The sequence below is a fragment of the Hevea brasiliensis genome, chromosome 17 (genome assembly GCF_030052815.1).
Source record: "Hevea brasiliensis isolate MT/VB/25A 57/8 chromosome 17, ASM3005281v1, whole genome shotgun sequence".
Taxonomy (NCBI): domain Eukaryota; kingdom Viridiplantae; phylum Streptophyta; class Magnoliopsida; order Malpighiales; family Euphorbiaceae; genus Hevea; species Hevea brasiliensis.
Window position 1 is genome coordinate 6,379,749 of NC_079509.1, and position 15,994 is coordinate 6,395,742.

Consider the following 15,994-nt stretch of genomic DNA (forward strand, 5'->3'; position numbering starts at 1 on the left):
GTTTTCTTATCAGCTTCATAACGAATAAGAAAGAAGCTCTCCAGCTTCTTGGTGCATACATTACAAGCCGAATATCGCCATACAGCCCTCACCATTACCATGGTTTGAACAAAGATGGTGTAATGACACAGCTGATTTTCCGTTGATAGGATTGAAATCTATAGGTAGGAGGGAATTATAGTTGGATTGAGATTTATGCAATTTCTTCAATAATAGAAAGTTATAAAAACTTTAATTTAAAAAAAAGACCTTTAATCAACAAGAGATTTAAGACACAAAGTAAAAGAATTGCAAAATGTGTATTTGCAACATAAATATTTTACGTAAAAGCAAAGTTGAAAAGTAGAAATATATCAGATAAAAAATGAAATCAACGAGTACTAGAAAAATCAAACAAAAAACTAAGGTACAACTTCAAGAAAGTTAAAACACATTATAACATCCCCCTTATGAATTGTCAAATACTTATCAGGTAAGAAGCCATCAAACAACTTCGTAATAAAACCTAATTTCGGGTTTCAAAGTGAGAGGCTTACAGCTTCACTGCACAACCCTAAAACGAGGGTCGGCTACTGGCGTATTCCAATTCTGAACCGGCGGATCTAGCTAATCATTAAGCAACAAATCATAATAAGGCTAAACAAAACTTCTTGAATTCTTCCCAGCGTTTTAATGAATTTAACCGCAAATCCTTAGCTTTCAAAACTAATTTTTTACTTCCGAGGCAGTAAAGGAACCATGGAAGCCTCAAGATAACGTGATTTACACTCCCAAGTCTCATACAGCTGACACTCCAAAACAAAGCCAAGAATATTTCAAAAATGGAAAAATTAGGAAAAGCCAATAATCCAGCCAGTAAGAGTGCAAGAAACCTAAACTGAACATCTACCAAAAGTGAAATTGATATAGACCACTTTCCCCAGTCATTCTTCTAGTTTTCACGCCTTCTTCTGCGAGGAGCAGCCGCTGCAGCATCATCTTCCTTCTCATTCTCTTCTGCTTTCTCTCCGCTGGTTCCTTCCTTGTTGGAAGTCTCAGCAACCGGTGCTGGTTTGTCCTCTACTTTTGCCTACAAAACATGATTAGTAAACACAGTGATGATCATGGACTCTGTACTTATCTCCCAGAGAAGCTACAAATTGAGAGAGCAGAAAAATAGAAAACTGAGACAGTTTCAGAACTTACTGGCTTCTTCCCACCAAAAATTATCTTAAGGATAACAGTGAATATCACAATTACAATGGAGATGAGGATACCAAGTGTGAGGTTGGGTTGTTTCTCTGCCCTTTCGATTATATCCTACATAAAAATGTTGGTATTTTTCAGGCCACATCCACCATGACACCTAAAAGGTTTAAAACAAAAAAGGGAATGATATGTCTTACAATGATTTTGTCCTTGTGCTGGCTCAAGAAAGGAATGTCTGCAATCTGGTACAGGAGGTCAAACACCTTCTTCTGCATAATTAAATTGAAAGTTCAGATCATGAGGCAACAAATCACAATAAAACAATGAGAAACTAAGACAGCATAACATCACATTACCTGGATGCCAGAAAGACCGTCTGTGCCAGAAACTGCATCCTCAGCCTTCTGTTTCTCTTTCTCAACATCAAACTTTACCTTCCACTTTGTCTGCCTGAGTGACTCTGCAACCTTCTCATCATCTGCAATCAAGATATTTCCAAACAAAATACCATCCTGCATTGTCCAGATCTCAATGCCAATTGCGGCAATGGGCTCAAAGTCTGGTTCTTCAAGCTCAAAGTAATTAGGGTTTGGAATTTCCTGTGGCTTCCATATACCCTTGTAATTGGGGTTGTCAATTAGAGGAGCTTGCCATTTTCCTTTGTAAGCTGGATTTCTCTTCATTGGCCTCTTCCATTCACCACAACCAGGGGCTGTCTCACACTTTGGGTTATCAATCTTTGGCGCCTCCCATTCACCATCTTCCTCATCATCCCAATCTTCAGGTTTTGTGGCTTCGGGATCATCAATTTCCTCAGGCTCATCATCTAACCATCCTTCAGGTTTCACAGCATCTTCATCTTCAATTTCAATAGGTGCATCTTCATCCCAGTCATCTGGTTTCACTGCATTAGGATCAGGAATTTTTGCTCTCTCATCCCAGTCCTCAGGCTTCTTGTCATCTGGATCAGGAATTGTTTTGGCAGGAATTAGAGGTGGCTCAAAATCATCTGAAGAAAGGAAATTAGCCTTCTTCTTCTCTTCCCCATCAATTAAAATTCGCAGTTCATTGCCAGGCTTCAAAATAGCAGTGTACACATGAGTAAGCTTGTCTGAAGGGACAGATGGTGGGAACTTGAGATGGTGTTCAATGTACTCCCCACTCTTTGGGTTCTTATGCTTCAGAATAAAGTGCACCTTGTTTGTGGCCCCACATTTGTCAGGTCCAAACATTATTGAATAAGGAGATTCACTGTCAAAATCCTTAGGTGTCCATCCAGCGTCCTGGGGCCGCAAATATTTCAAGTATGCACCACCACATTCAAGCCCATTCTGGAAACGAGTCTCAAATTGAAGGACAATTGTTCCATCCTTCAGTATTGCGGGGTTGTCAAGCTCTTTCACTATGGCATACTTCCTAGCCTTTTCACTAACAAGAAGACCGTATTCATCATGACCCTCACTTTTTGCATGCTTCCATACACCTAAACCAAAACAGAACATCAAAACACACTTCCATCATCAATATAAGGGGGAAAACAAGACATACTGGTTTTTAAGATAGACCAAATTGTGACATCATAGTTCAACTTGAGAATTTCAAGTCAACCAAATAAAATGTCAACTATATACCCACATAATCATCATTCAAATGGTAAATACAAAGTAAAAAAGGAAATAATAAATCAAAATTAGGTGGTATAGGGAGTACATGAAAACCAGAAAATAAAATCTAATTTACTTCGCTAGATAAAATATATTCTTAACCCGCTATATAGATAAATAAATCACTCAGGAACTCCACCAACGATTTTAAAAATGCTTGCAGGCACCTATATCATCACAATTCCTCTATATCTCTCCCCACCTCCCCCAATTATTTATGGCTCTATGTATCAATATCAATTAATCAGTAAGCAGTATCTACAATACAGGCAAAAAATGAAATGAATTTTGCTTTAACCATTCTTCAAATAACAAAGACTTTGCAAAAATCTTCAAACCTTTCATTTGTCACACCAGACATAGTATCCAATTGATCCATCACTGACGTGAAATTAACGCAACCAAACATTTTTTGCACGAAGCAACTTCATTGCTATATCATGCAAGCAATTTAAAATTAAGTTATATGTTAACCTTGAAAAAGCAAAATAAAAACTCGCCCATATCAATTACAGGACTTGCAGCACCAATAATAACAATCAGAGCAAACAAAAAAAAATAAAATTGAGCTTCAAATCTGTTCCTAAATCGAAAGATATCACCAAAAAATTAAAAAAAAAAAATTGAAGCAATTTTAACAGATAAATCAGACATTAAAACTGAGATCCAAATTATACCTTTGTAGTCATCTTTATCAGAAACAATCCATCGCCCTTCAAACGACTCCTCAAAGGACTCGTAAAAGATCTGCACAAACAATACATTATCCTCATATCAAACAAAACGAGCCAAAAAAGATTAAGAAATCACAGCTTCTATACAACATAACTTTGAGAAAATGTAAATACCTTATCGTCATCAGAGGCACGTAGGTGACTGAAGGAAATGAAAGCGACCAAGAACACAAGAGCAAATCGCAGAGAGACGCGTTTCGCTTCTCCCATCTCTCTCTCTTGCTCAAAAATCTGTCAAAACCCTAGGTTTAGTGAGGACGATGATTGATCTGAAAATCTGAATCTAATCTAAGAAAAGAACGAAGCTACTAGATTTTACCTTCAGATGTGTGCACTGTATACAAATAGTGCAATGGAGATCTTGCGAGAGGAGAAGACTGCCATCGTGTTGTCTCCACCAATCAAAATAAGTGCCACGTGAAATGGACCAATCAGCTTTAGCCACGTTAGTAACTGCAGCTCTCCGCCCATGTACTTCTTGTGGAACATTTTGACAGCTAAGGGCTGGACCCGGTCTCACAAGTGAGGCAGTGAGTGGCTTTCTGCTCATGGGCCAGCCCCTCCATTTCGGCCCATGATTTAATTATTTGATTTGTTGAACTAATGCAACGAAACAAGGTACTTCTGTGCATGAAACTGTTACCTTCAAGTTCCATTTTTGTTTTTTTATGCGACAATTCATTATTTTCTCCAACCATGAACAGTAACCAATCGAATGGCTCTTCTGTGGTACAATTCAGCTAGCTTCGCAGTGCAAAAGAGAACATGAAATGAAGACATTTCTTGCGGAAAAATGAAGTCGTTTCTCATCAGGCTAAATGATCACCACAATAAATAATTTTCAATGAACTGATTTTGAAGCAAGCACACATACCTGATATCAACTGTGACTAGCTACCTCACCAGATGCAAATGGGCTGCAAGAGTTTAAGAGCATGAGAGCCAACTTTTGCTGAACTCCCCACCCCAACTGCTGCGTACCACAAAAGGCTTTGAGAGTTGAGACAAAAGCTAAAGTACTAGTAGCCGTTGAGGGGGAGAGTTCAGAGAAAGTTAGATCTCCAAAAATCCTGATAGGCTGCGCTGATGAGGAAAGAGTTGCTGGCAGTATTTATACACACTCGAGGGAAAATGTAATGCCTTATATTTTCCATTTTTCTGTCTCTTCTCTTTTTCTGCTGTTTTCATTTGTACATGTGTGTAGAATCAAGACAAAGAATCTGACCCTTCTTCCGAAGATTCGTTAATATAATCTGAAGCAATGGAGGAGAATTAAAAGGAAACTTCGTGAACATATTTTAACATATTCGAAGAAGTCTTAAGAGGCTGAAAAGGAAAGGAAAGGAAAGGAAATATTTGTTTTAAGCAGTACCTTAGGAGACATCAGGTGAAGTTGGAAAGACTGAGAGAGATCTTTTCAAATGTCACCATTAACAAGGGATCTGCTGCCCCTGAACCTGTGGAATACACATCATTGGCTGAAATGCCTAAGTTGGTTTTAGTCTGAAAAGTTAAGGAAAAAGGGACAACAAAAAAATAATCAATTTAAATAAATGTGCATACCATCTGGAAAGGACAAACCTTAAAAAACCTTAATTGCTCCTGTCTTAGTTAATGTCATAAATCAAAGAAATGCACAACATGCCCCGTGCGAGGGTGCTAATGACCCTTAACCATCTCAAGGGCTATTATGTGTGTGTGTGACACTGTTATTTGCTTGTGGCGTCAAGAACAATTCTCCATTCAATCACAGATGTTTCAGTTCTTAGCTTTCGACGCCAACCGTACGTTGCTTTCAATTGACGGCGACGTCAAAGTTGGCCAAGCTAGCTACTCTCATTAATTTTTGAGTACAATAGTTTTGTGATCAACTTTTCTTGTTTTTTAAAGTAGTGTGACAAATTGGTTCTTACCAGGGAATTTCCGCAAGGATTCCTTGTCCGTTCCAGGATTTGCAATTTTAGGCTTGCGCAGGCTGGTGATGAATTGGCCAGTTGCACACTTGATCAGCTACCTGTTCCATCTGCAGAGGCTCCAAGTTGATTAATTTATCAATATTAGTACTGGTTTGGTTCCTGTTAGTGTAAAAACAGATTGAAATCTATGGCACTAGTAACATAGGAAATAACAAATGAAGAAAATCACTTTTTAGTAGTTCTTAACGAGCATTGCGCGCATATATACATGTTCGCCTAGGTGGCTCCACTAGTACTACATATACATGTCTCAATTTCAACCTCCATGCGTCTGGTTTAAGACCTAGGGAGAGTCGAATCTCCAGAGTCATGGAGGCTAAACATATCAGGTACCATTATTGAAGCTTATTGTCGTTTAATTAAATGATTTTTGAACCATTCACAACTAAAACTTTACCTCTGGAAATTCACAAAATTTGGATTGCTGCAGATTCTTGAGTGAAGTTCCTTGAAATGTTTATATAGAAAAAGTTCAAGCACACATGCACTATAATGAAACCTCAAAGAAAGAATGATTTCTTCATGAAGGGATTGAAGGAGTTGACAAAAAAAAAATATCGTCTCGGTTCATGCATGCATTATCATGGGGAGTAGGCCTTAAATCGCCCCCAAAGGCCTCCAACATTTCCATAGCCTGGGATAGCCAGAAGCCTTTGAGGGAGATTGGAAGCTTCTCCATCCATTCTTGTCCTTCTCACTGGCTCTTTAGCTATACCAAAATACAAAACTTCAACATGTTTATATAGGCTGAATTGCCCCCTTGCTGGAAAATTCTGGTCGAATCCTCCGCTCGACGACCTAGTTGTTTGTTTTATATTATTGCACTAATAGTCTGAGTTCAACACAGTTAATGCATTTTATTGTTCAATATTCTTCTCTAAGGATTAATTTTTTCCCTATATCTGCAAGCAAAAGCAGTATGCGCCAACTTCTTTGAACTGTACACTTTTGGAGAATGATAAAGACAGATCCCTAATAGACTCATTCTCCAATGCAAAGGTCAAGAGAATGATTAATGGGAATTCAACCTTGTTGGATACTGAAGCTCATTGTTTATCAAAACCACATACATCTCACCCTATCTGGAAACAACAAAGGTGCCACTAGCTAGTACCTATATAAATCTGTCGCCGTAGGCTTGGAATCCGTAGCTTTCATGCAGATATTTAACGGGAATTCCATGCCCCGTAGGCTGTAATGCACGTGCATCCTGCTCTTTTTTTTTTTTTTTTTTCTTGCATATATTAATTAGTACCAGCATGCATCTGATCAATCTTGAGTAATTTTTATCTTGAATTTTGCTCTGTTTATTTTTATCTTTAGCTTTAATTTATTATTAAATAATTTTTAAACTATTTACCAATTCCAACTCCCTTTCCCAAAGAGAAGGGGCCCTTGGTAAATTTACCAAAGACAAATATTTTTTATTATGAATGACTGGTTATGGAGTGACAGTTTCGTTCCCAAATCACATATACACATGGGCAATCAAAACAAGTAATATAATTGGCACAAGTTGAAATACAAAATAATGCAAGTATGTATAAATCTCGACTCCAGTCAAGGCTCTATTTTTCTATATATTCTACTAGTAAGTGTACGAGTAGCTAGTGGAACCAAACGAGGTCCTTTCTGAGTTGACTTAGTGAACAATATGAATGTGGCACAAAGAAGTAAGGATGCCTGCGAATTCTTCTTTTGCTACATCATCAAGGTGATGCATTGTAAAGTATTGCAATAGCTTTGCTAAAAAGCTAATGGATACCAATTTTAAAAACCAATATCCCTTCTTTCCAGCCATGTAAAACAACGAGATCTGCACCACTGATCAGCAGGGAAAAAGTTAAATAAACTTCCTTTCTATAGCAAATCTTTTGTAGAATATATTTAGTGCACCATATCTTCTCAAAGTTTTGGTTAAAAAATTGTCTGATTTTCCTCGTGCATGATCAGGCATTGATGATTCTGGAATTCAATTTGAAAAATCAGAATCCATTGATAAAAGTCAGACTGAAGTTGTTAAAAAATTTATGTGGAGGAGGAAATTGAAACCTTCACGACAAACTATTTTTTTTTTCCCTTCTATCTTGAATCGGATAAAGGGCCAATGCTACAATAAGTTCTCTCCCTGCTACAGTCTAGTAGCTTCATCAATATTGATCTTGTTGCTTCACAAATTTGCATAACTGATGGAAAAATTCTACTGGAAGCATAAATTTAATGCTCTCACTCACATGAAAGTGAATTCATCATAAAAGTGAACTGAAAACATGTACATAGAGTGCACTGAATAATCTTGTATTAACTATATGGCTTCAAAATATTATTAGAATGAAAATGGATATTGCCTGGCCTGATGGAGACTACTGATCGTGAATTGGTGCTGCATACTGTGGAAAAGATATCATCAGCATAAATTCATAATTATCCAAGGATTTGATTCTTAAGAGATTGAAAACTATTCACTTTTGTCCTGTCAATTGCATTTTGGTCAATGTATATTCCTGCCCTTAATATACAGTAATGGAGATAAATTTTCCTAAATTAATTAATATTGATAAGATAAAGTCTATCCACAAAAATTTTTCTTTCCAACATCTTACATAGAGAGCTGGACAGACTCATCGTGATGAAGGGTTGAAGGTTCAGGTTAATTTGTGGGCACGCAATCATGCTTTTTCTTTGATTTAATTTAGAGAAAAGAATATTGGATTTTCCACCCATTAGACTGATTCATTCATAGTAAATTTAAGAGAATTTACATGTAAAATAAATGAGAGTCATATATTTACAATTTGAGTCTATATAAATCAAGTCAAGATTTTCTTTTTTTTTTTAAAAATCAAGTCAGGATTTAGAAGGTGTTTCTTGATTAATATAATATTAAATACGAGAGATTATTAGATACACTAAATGTATCTTTTTTTGTTATCATGTCAAATTCACTTTCTTTATATATTCGTATTATAAGAAATGTCTATATTTATGTCAAAGGAAAAACATTACTTTTATATGCACAAAAAAATTTTATAATCTTTCCTTAAATGCACATAATATAAGGAAATATGATTTTTTCAGTGCTTCATTGTTTGGTTGTATATAATTCTGAGCGGTATTAATTGATGAATCCTTTTGAAGGCAAATGAACTGAAGAGTACCCTTTATGCAATTTTCAGAAGCCATCACCTTAATTATAACCGATGATTAATTTAAAAATAATTTTTCTAATGCAAAACAAAATTACTAATGATTACAAAAATATAATTGCAATATAAAATATAAAATTATAATTATTTTTTAAATATATTTATAAGTGTTCTTCATTCGATAAAAAAAGAGTTGTTCCTGCTATGAAAGATTATTCAATATATTTATTTTGAAAAATAATATTTATTCCATATATTTCACATGCACTTACGAGTGTACTTAATAATTTTTTAAAATTTAAAATAAATAAAAAATTAAAAATTATGTCTAAATTATTAATAAATTTTAATTTAATTATATCAAAATTATTTTTAAAATTATAAAATTTGAAATTTTTAATAAAAATCAAAAGAATTAAAAAAAAAAAATCGACATGATTCCCATTTTTCCTCCGACCAGGGATAGCGTACCTACTACCAACCCGTTTGCGCCATTGTGCTTGTGAAGTGACTTTGAAATTGTAGTTAGGGGTCTGTTACTTTCCCCGGCAAAACCTGTTTTGATTCGATTCTCCTCAAAAAACCCTAGGCAAAATTAGTTTCTTTTCCCCATCTATGACCAGCCTTCCATCCACTCTCAAAACTTGGAAACAAAAAGCTCCAAAATTTCTCCTTCCTCTCTTCCTCCTCTCGAACCCCAATAAATGCTTCTCGGAATGTATCAAACACCCAACCCATTTCAATTGTATTCTGTCTTACGCCATTGCTTCGGGTCTCTTTACAGACCCCTGCATATCAAGCAAACTACTTTTCTACTCTTTCTCTATCTCTCATAATCTTTCCTTTTCTCGCTCCCTCTTCTTCCAAATCAAAAACCCAAATATCTTTGCCTATAATTTTATGTTTAAAGCCCATTCTCAGAGCTCAACCCCTATAGAATCCATCACTCTGTACAATTTAATGCTGAATAATGGCATTTTCCCTGATAATTATACTTTCCCGTTCATTTTTAAAGTCTGTGGGCGTCATTTGCTTCTGAATAAAGGTCAAGAAGTGCATGCTTTGAGCCTTAAACTGGGGCTTGAATTTGATATTTTTGTGCAAAATGCTTTAGTTTCAATGTATTCCTCCTGTGGAAAAATTGAAATAGCACGTAGAGTTTTTGACTTGGTTCCAATTTTTACCAGGGATGTGGTATCTTGGAATAGTATGATATCTGGGTATTTACAGTGTGATTGTAGTGCGGAAGCATTGAAGGTTTTTGGGAATTTACTGGGTGATAATTGTGTTAGATTTGATGAGGTCACATTGATTAATGCACTCACTGCTTCTGGAAGGATGGGATTTCTTGATTTGGGGAAAGAACTTCATGGATTGATTATAGTAAATAGGTTTGTTTTAGATGTTTTTTTGGGTTCGTCTTTGATTGATATGTATGCAAAATGCGGGAAAATGGAGGATGCCAGGAAGGTTTTTGATAAAATTCCCGATAGAAATCTAGTGTGCTGGACTTCCATGATAGTAGGTTATGCGAGGTTGGATATGTTTAAGGAAGGAATTGAATTGTTTAGGGAGATGCAACTTGCCGAGGTTGTTGCAGATGCAGCATTGGTTGCTTCTGTTATTTCTGCGTGTGGACATTTGGGAGCCCTGGATCAGGGAAGATGGGTGCATGCTTACTGTGAAAGGAATGGTATTGACATGAACCTCTCTGTGAGAAATGCTTTGATAGATATGTATTCAAAATGTGGAGAAGTTGAAAAGGCTCGCCAGATTTTCAATGAGATGGTTAAGAGAGATGTATTAGTTAAGAGAGATGTATTGGTTAAGAGAGATGTATTTTCATGGACCTCAATGATTTCTGGGCTTGCCATGAATGGGAACTCTGATGAAGCATTGGACCTGTTTGCACAGATGGAAATGTCAAGTGATGTTAAGCCAAATGAGGTTACATTCCTCGGTGTCTTGTCTGCTTGTAGTCATGGTGGTTTTGTGGATAAGGGGTTTCACTATTTTAAAGCCATGAGTCTTATTCATCATATTAAGCCACGTATTGAACATTATGGGTGTATGGTTGATCTTCTTGGCCGTGCTAACTTAATGGTTGAGGCTGAAAAGTTCATCAGGGCGATGCCTGTTCAACCTGATGTGGTGACATGGCGATCCCTGCTATTTGCTTGTAGGAGTCATGGGAATATAGAATTAGCGGAGCTTGCGACCAACAAAATTGAGGAATTGGAGCCAAGAAAGTCTGAGGCACAAATTCTATTGTCCCATGTTTATGCTTCAGCTTCAAGGTGGGGTGATGTGAACAGAGTGAGAAAGTGTATGGCTCGTCAGAAAATACAGAAGAAACCGGGTTGCTCATTTGTTGAAATAAATGGTCTTGTTCATGAATTCTTTGCTGAAGCTGAATCACTTAGTCAAATGGATGTCTTATATGAAACAAATATGCAAATTCATAACATTTTACGATCTGAAGGATTTGACTCAGACTTTTTGGGTCATCAGTAACAATGAAATTCAAAGCATTTGGATTTTGATAATTTGGTTGCCTGATTTGCATTGATGATGGCGCTTTAGAGCTAGGATTTTTAGTTATCTGAGGAAGTTGATCACAAGAAAACTTTCATTAGCCTGAGGATGTCCTTCAGAGTATTGGAGGTATAAATTTTGAAATTATTTCGAGCAATTATGGATAAATGGTACCATGATGTGTCACTTTCATAATAAAACAAGTGGCATGAGTTGGGGATGGAAGTTTGAGCATTCTAACTTGAATCCAGGATCACATGAAATATTCAGAAGTTATTGATTATGAGCAAAGCAGTCTTGAGATTACAATTGACTGGACAATGAATGAGGAACCAACAACCAAACTAGAACTTCAAAAGCTTGGCTTTATTTCGATTAAGGAAGAGATGTTTATGGTACATGGTTGATGATGCCATTGAAGCTACCAGGGACAGATCATATAGATAAAGAATTGGATGATTAATCAGGATTACAAACTCGCTACCTTTTGTTTGAAATGTTTACAGCATAATAAAGAACGCCTTGACCTCAGCCAAGGACATTATATTCAGTAGAGACTTGACGTGTTTCGATCCCTAATTTTCCCTGCAGTTGGTAGAGCACAAAAGAGACTCTAATCAATGTCAAGCCACTGCTATCACTGATTTAATAAAGTTTTATTTCAATGCAGCTGTCTTGTGTCTCCTCGGTGAAGTATGCAGCTCACATCCTAACACAGATGACTGTTAACTAACTGCCTACTTCAATTATTCAATGCTTTTCCTCCTGATATTTACAATTACAAATGAAATACTCTTCAGTCATTTAGATGAAGTAAACTAGTCTTGGCACTCCGTTGGGAGAACATATATTGCCATGCAGATAATTGTTCCCTGTTAAGAGGGTTTTAACAATGATAATACTTGGTAGTTCTTCTTTGTCCATGCTCAGTGGCTATGGAAACGTTGTGATACTTTTTTTTTTAAATACCTCACTACAGTTCATTTTATTAGAAGGATAAATCATAAATTATATTTAATTTCAATACAAGATGGATGAAATTAGTTGTTGTATTCCAAATATGAAGAAGTGGGAGTCTGAGCCAAAATGATTGATGGTGGAAACGAGCTCAATCTCAAGAAGATTAATAATATGAGTTGAGCTTATATTGACGATCATTCATACTCCTGGGGTCTAAGACAGGAGTCCTCGTGGAATTTGTTGTTGATGTTGACCAAGGAGAACCATAAAACAAGCTTATTATGAAGCTAAATTTGATGGTGATATCAAATGTTTCACATCATTCTATCTGAAACATAAATTCAAAAGGCGCATCTGGTGTAGTGGTATCATAGTACCCTCCCACGGTACTGACCGGGGTTCGATTCCCCGGATGCGCAATCACAACTAAATTTTACTTTTCCTGTCCTCCCTCGTCTTTGAAAATTGACAAGAAAAAATAAGATGTTATGTGCATTTGGTCGATTCGATTTTTAGTTGAATCGAAATAAATAATTAAATTATTAAAAATATGAATCGAATTGAAAATTTCTATTTCTTTTTGAAACATGGAATTTTTTATTTTTTTAGCAATAGAATTTTTCATAAAGCCTAACAAAATAAAATCTCAATCAAATGCTCAAAATCAAAAAAAACCTAGCCATAAATATAGTTTTTATTCTAGAAATCCAGAAACGAACATCAAAATCATCAGAAGACAGCATCCAGATGACAAAATCCAACAACATCACCAGCATTAATGACAGAGTGCTGAGTGCAAGGGCAGATGTTAGCGATGTGCCGATGTGGGTACTAGACGGAAACCGCGAGAACCCAAACTTCAATCACATGGCAGCAGCAACAGAGACGAACGACGAGATCACAACATGATCAGCCATCAAGCTCTTTACTCGTTTCATGTCTGCCTCCATCATCATCACGTCCATAGGTGAAGAGCTGAAGAATATTACTGAAGAATATTATAATTACAGTTTGATTTTTTTTTTTTTTTTTGGGGACAAAATGGAGGAGTTTTATTAAGATTAATAATTAAACAGATAGAAAAATTTTAAAAATGTTTTAATTTATTTTTTAAATAAAGAAATAAAATGTTAAAAAAAAATTATAGATTATAATATAATTGAATTGTGGAGCCAGGTAGAGGAAAAATCATTCCATGAAACTGATGTAAAGGACACTCGTCGAAGTAAAAAGTGGACAGCATCAGCCTAGAAGGCTCATGGAGCGGCCCGTCATGTTGAAGTCGTACTACTGTACGTTTCCTCAGACTAGAATAATAGATTCGGCTATTTTAATTTCTATTGTGGGCAAGGACGTCCTGCACGTCTGTGGCCGAATTAATCTTGTCGAGTGGCTCTTATATGGACCAGGATATGGACCCTTCCGCCAGTCTCCACACAGAAGCTCCGAGTGACAGGGTGAATGAAAAAACTATTTTATTATTTTATCAAAAATACCCTTTAACCTAGGAAGGAAAGTGATATCAGGACCATTTTTTTTTAGCGAAATATCAGAACTTTAATCCGAAGGATCTTTTTTGGTTCTTTTTTTAGTGGATTCTTTTTTATTTTTAACTGATTAATTGATATTTCTTACAAATTGTTAATCCAAGATACTAGTAAAAGTGGCTGATTTAAAGCAAGCAACATTCATTTATTTAGACGCGAGATACAAAAGACTTCGAAAAGAAAATGAGAGAGAGAGAGAGAGAGAGAGTTCAACCTTAATTTAGGCATAGCAGTAAGAGTGGGTTCAGGGCTGGGTGCTGGGATCTATCCCAATAGATTTGAGAGTCTCAGCCCGGGGAGAGTGAGCATAAATATCTTTGCGAATGGGATCAGGTATGTACTGAAGTCCACTTTCAAACTCTTGAACACGGGCAGCCTTCCTGAAAAACGATTTCTCAATGAATTTATTGGCTTCATCCACCACTTTATCAGAGTACACCACCTCAGGAATCGTCTCCCTTAGTTTCTTCTTCACCCGCACTGATGGCGAGTACATGAGCTGCTGCTTTGCAGTGTGCAGACCCAGCGTAGTCGATAAGAATATCATCCCGAGGGCTACATATACTGGAACAAATTCACCCATCACTTGCGCCTTACTCTTGCTCTGCTCCTTGCCAAGAGTCTACCCAAAACCAGTGGCTGGGGGCATATGCCTTCATTTTTGGTGAAGTTGAGGTGCTATATGTTGCGCATCCTCTTAAGCGATTCACCATCAATTTCCAGTGGTAACCCTGCAATATATAGCAGCCAAGAAAGAAGTTGACTAGGCAACTCGCTGTAACAAATAGCAAGAATTAAGTAATCGTTGAGTACTTACAGTTGACCTGAAGGACATGATCGGAATAGCTGAAGGAGGAAGATGCCTTTGTATGGGCCTGCAACTTTATATCAAAAGAGAGATTCTCGGTTATGCTTAACAAGAAGTTGTCTTTAGCTAGTTAGTTTCTTGGAATTTATAGAAGGTAGCGGTGGGGAGAGGTTCTGGAATCGCATATGCAATTTAGAAGCTCAAGGAATGCTTCACGTTAGTGGAGTGCATAGCTTCAAACATCTACAAGCCTCATGAAGTGGCACATCATGTTCGCCTTCTGTTTTCTTAAATTATGGTAAAAAAGAGGCATTATAATAAATCTTAAAAATTTTTACGGTGGCGATAACATATGAATTATTAAATATTATAATAATTATTAAAAAAATATAATTATTATCACCAATAAATATTGTTGTTAAAAGTTTAGTAATAATAATAATAAATAAGTTTCTTATATATCATTAATAGTAATTATTTATATAGTTGCTGTAAATTTTTTATTATTAATTTTAATATTTATTGTAATGAGAGGAAAAAATTATTTTCATATATCTACAAACAAATTAATTTAAGAATGGTATCTTCAAAATGTTGCATATAGATGAATATTGGGACTCCCTCACCCAAATTTCTTCTTAGAAGCTCCAAAGAAGTCCATTTTCCTATTAGGACAAACTAAAGGCTGGCCATTCAATGCGATGGACAAGAAGTTTGCGGTTGCAATTTTCACTATGAATCTCCTCCTTTTACCAAATGCTTGTTCAAAGGAAATTTTGCATATTGGTGTGCATAAATATTGTGCTCGCAAATCTAATTTTCTCACCTTTTTTTATTTTTCATTCTTTAAGAAATCGCAAGATTATTGGATACTAATAAAATATATGTTCCCTTAAATAAATAAATATATCTTATTTTTTATAAAAAAAAAATTGAATATTTATATCTTAGAGAACACCATTTTTTAGTGTTATATATGTATTTAATAATAAGTCCAGAAATTTTAATCCAACAAGCTCTCTCTCCCTTCTCTTTCCCTAGCAACGCAAAAATGGTACAGACAACACAAACTAGTATTTATATGCTTCAGGCTCAGGCATATTACTACCACACCTCTCATTGATCGATGTTCCCTAATTCCATCTAAAACAATATATTATACTCCCATGTAAATCCTGCAGCATCCTAGCAAAACACTCCACACAAACTTGCCACCACCTGTGGGGTAGAGCTGGCCGGGATTCGATCCAAGTCAAAATCAGCAATTTCGATTCAAGGGCTCCGGGAATCCGAGACCGGACTGCAAATTCTCCTCATCTCATTCCCGAATTAAGTTCTAGTTAGGAGTGAGCATTCGGTTCAAATCGAATCGAACCGAATTAAATCATGAAAATTGAATTACATATTTTAGAAATCGAACCGAATCAAAATGGATA

The 15,994-nt window shown here is 36.1% G+C and overlaps 3 protein-coding genes and 1 non-coding gene across 4 annotated transcripts; 2 read left to right on the forward strand and 2 right to left on the reverse strand.

Moving 5' to 3' along the window:
* Positions 1-647: 647 nt before the first annotated feature.
* LOC110635192 (calnexin homolog) lies at positions 648-4,151 on the reverse strand. The gene is made up of 7 exons (XM_058139607.1): positions 3,906-4,151; positions 3,701-3,817; positions 3,530-3,599; positions 1,545-2,671; positions 1,386-1,457; positions 1,186-1,299; positions 648-1,069 (listed from the first exon to the last, which is right to left on the reverse strand). The coding sequence occupies exons 1-7, from the start codon at positions 4,134-4,136 to the stop codon at positions 932-934; spliced, it is 1,869 nt and encodes a 622-aa protein (XP_057995590.1). The 5' UTR covers positions 4,137-4,151; the 3' UTR covers positions 648-931.
* Positions 4,152-9,176: 5,025 nt separating this feature from the next.
* LOC110635176 (pentatricopeptide repeat-containing protein At1g31430-like) lies at positions 9,177-11,912 on the forward strand. Its single transcript, XM_021784407.2, has one exon. The coding sequence runs from the start codon at positions 9,324-9,326 to the stop codon at positions 11,220-11,222; it is 1,899 nt and encodes a 632-aa protein (XP_021640099.2). The 5' UTR covers positions 9,177-9,323; the 3' UTR covers positions 11,223-11,912.
* Positions 11,913-12,551: 639 nt separating this feature from the next.
* TRNAG-CCC (transfer RNA glycine (anticodon CCC)) lies at positions 12,552-12,622 on the forward strand. Its single transcript has one exon. It is a non-coding gene; the product is annotated as a tRNA-Gly (tRNA).
* Positions 12,623-13,994: 1,372 nt separating this feature from the next.
* Positions 13,995-14,333, reverse strand: LOC131175501 (uncharacterized). Its single transcript, XM_058139940.1, has one exon. It carries the CDS (start codon positions 14,331-14,333, stop codon positions 13,995-13,997), a length of 339 nt encoding a protein of 112 aa, XP_057995923.1.
* Between the last annotated feature and the right edge of the window lie 1,661 nt (positions 14,334-15,994).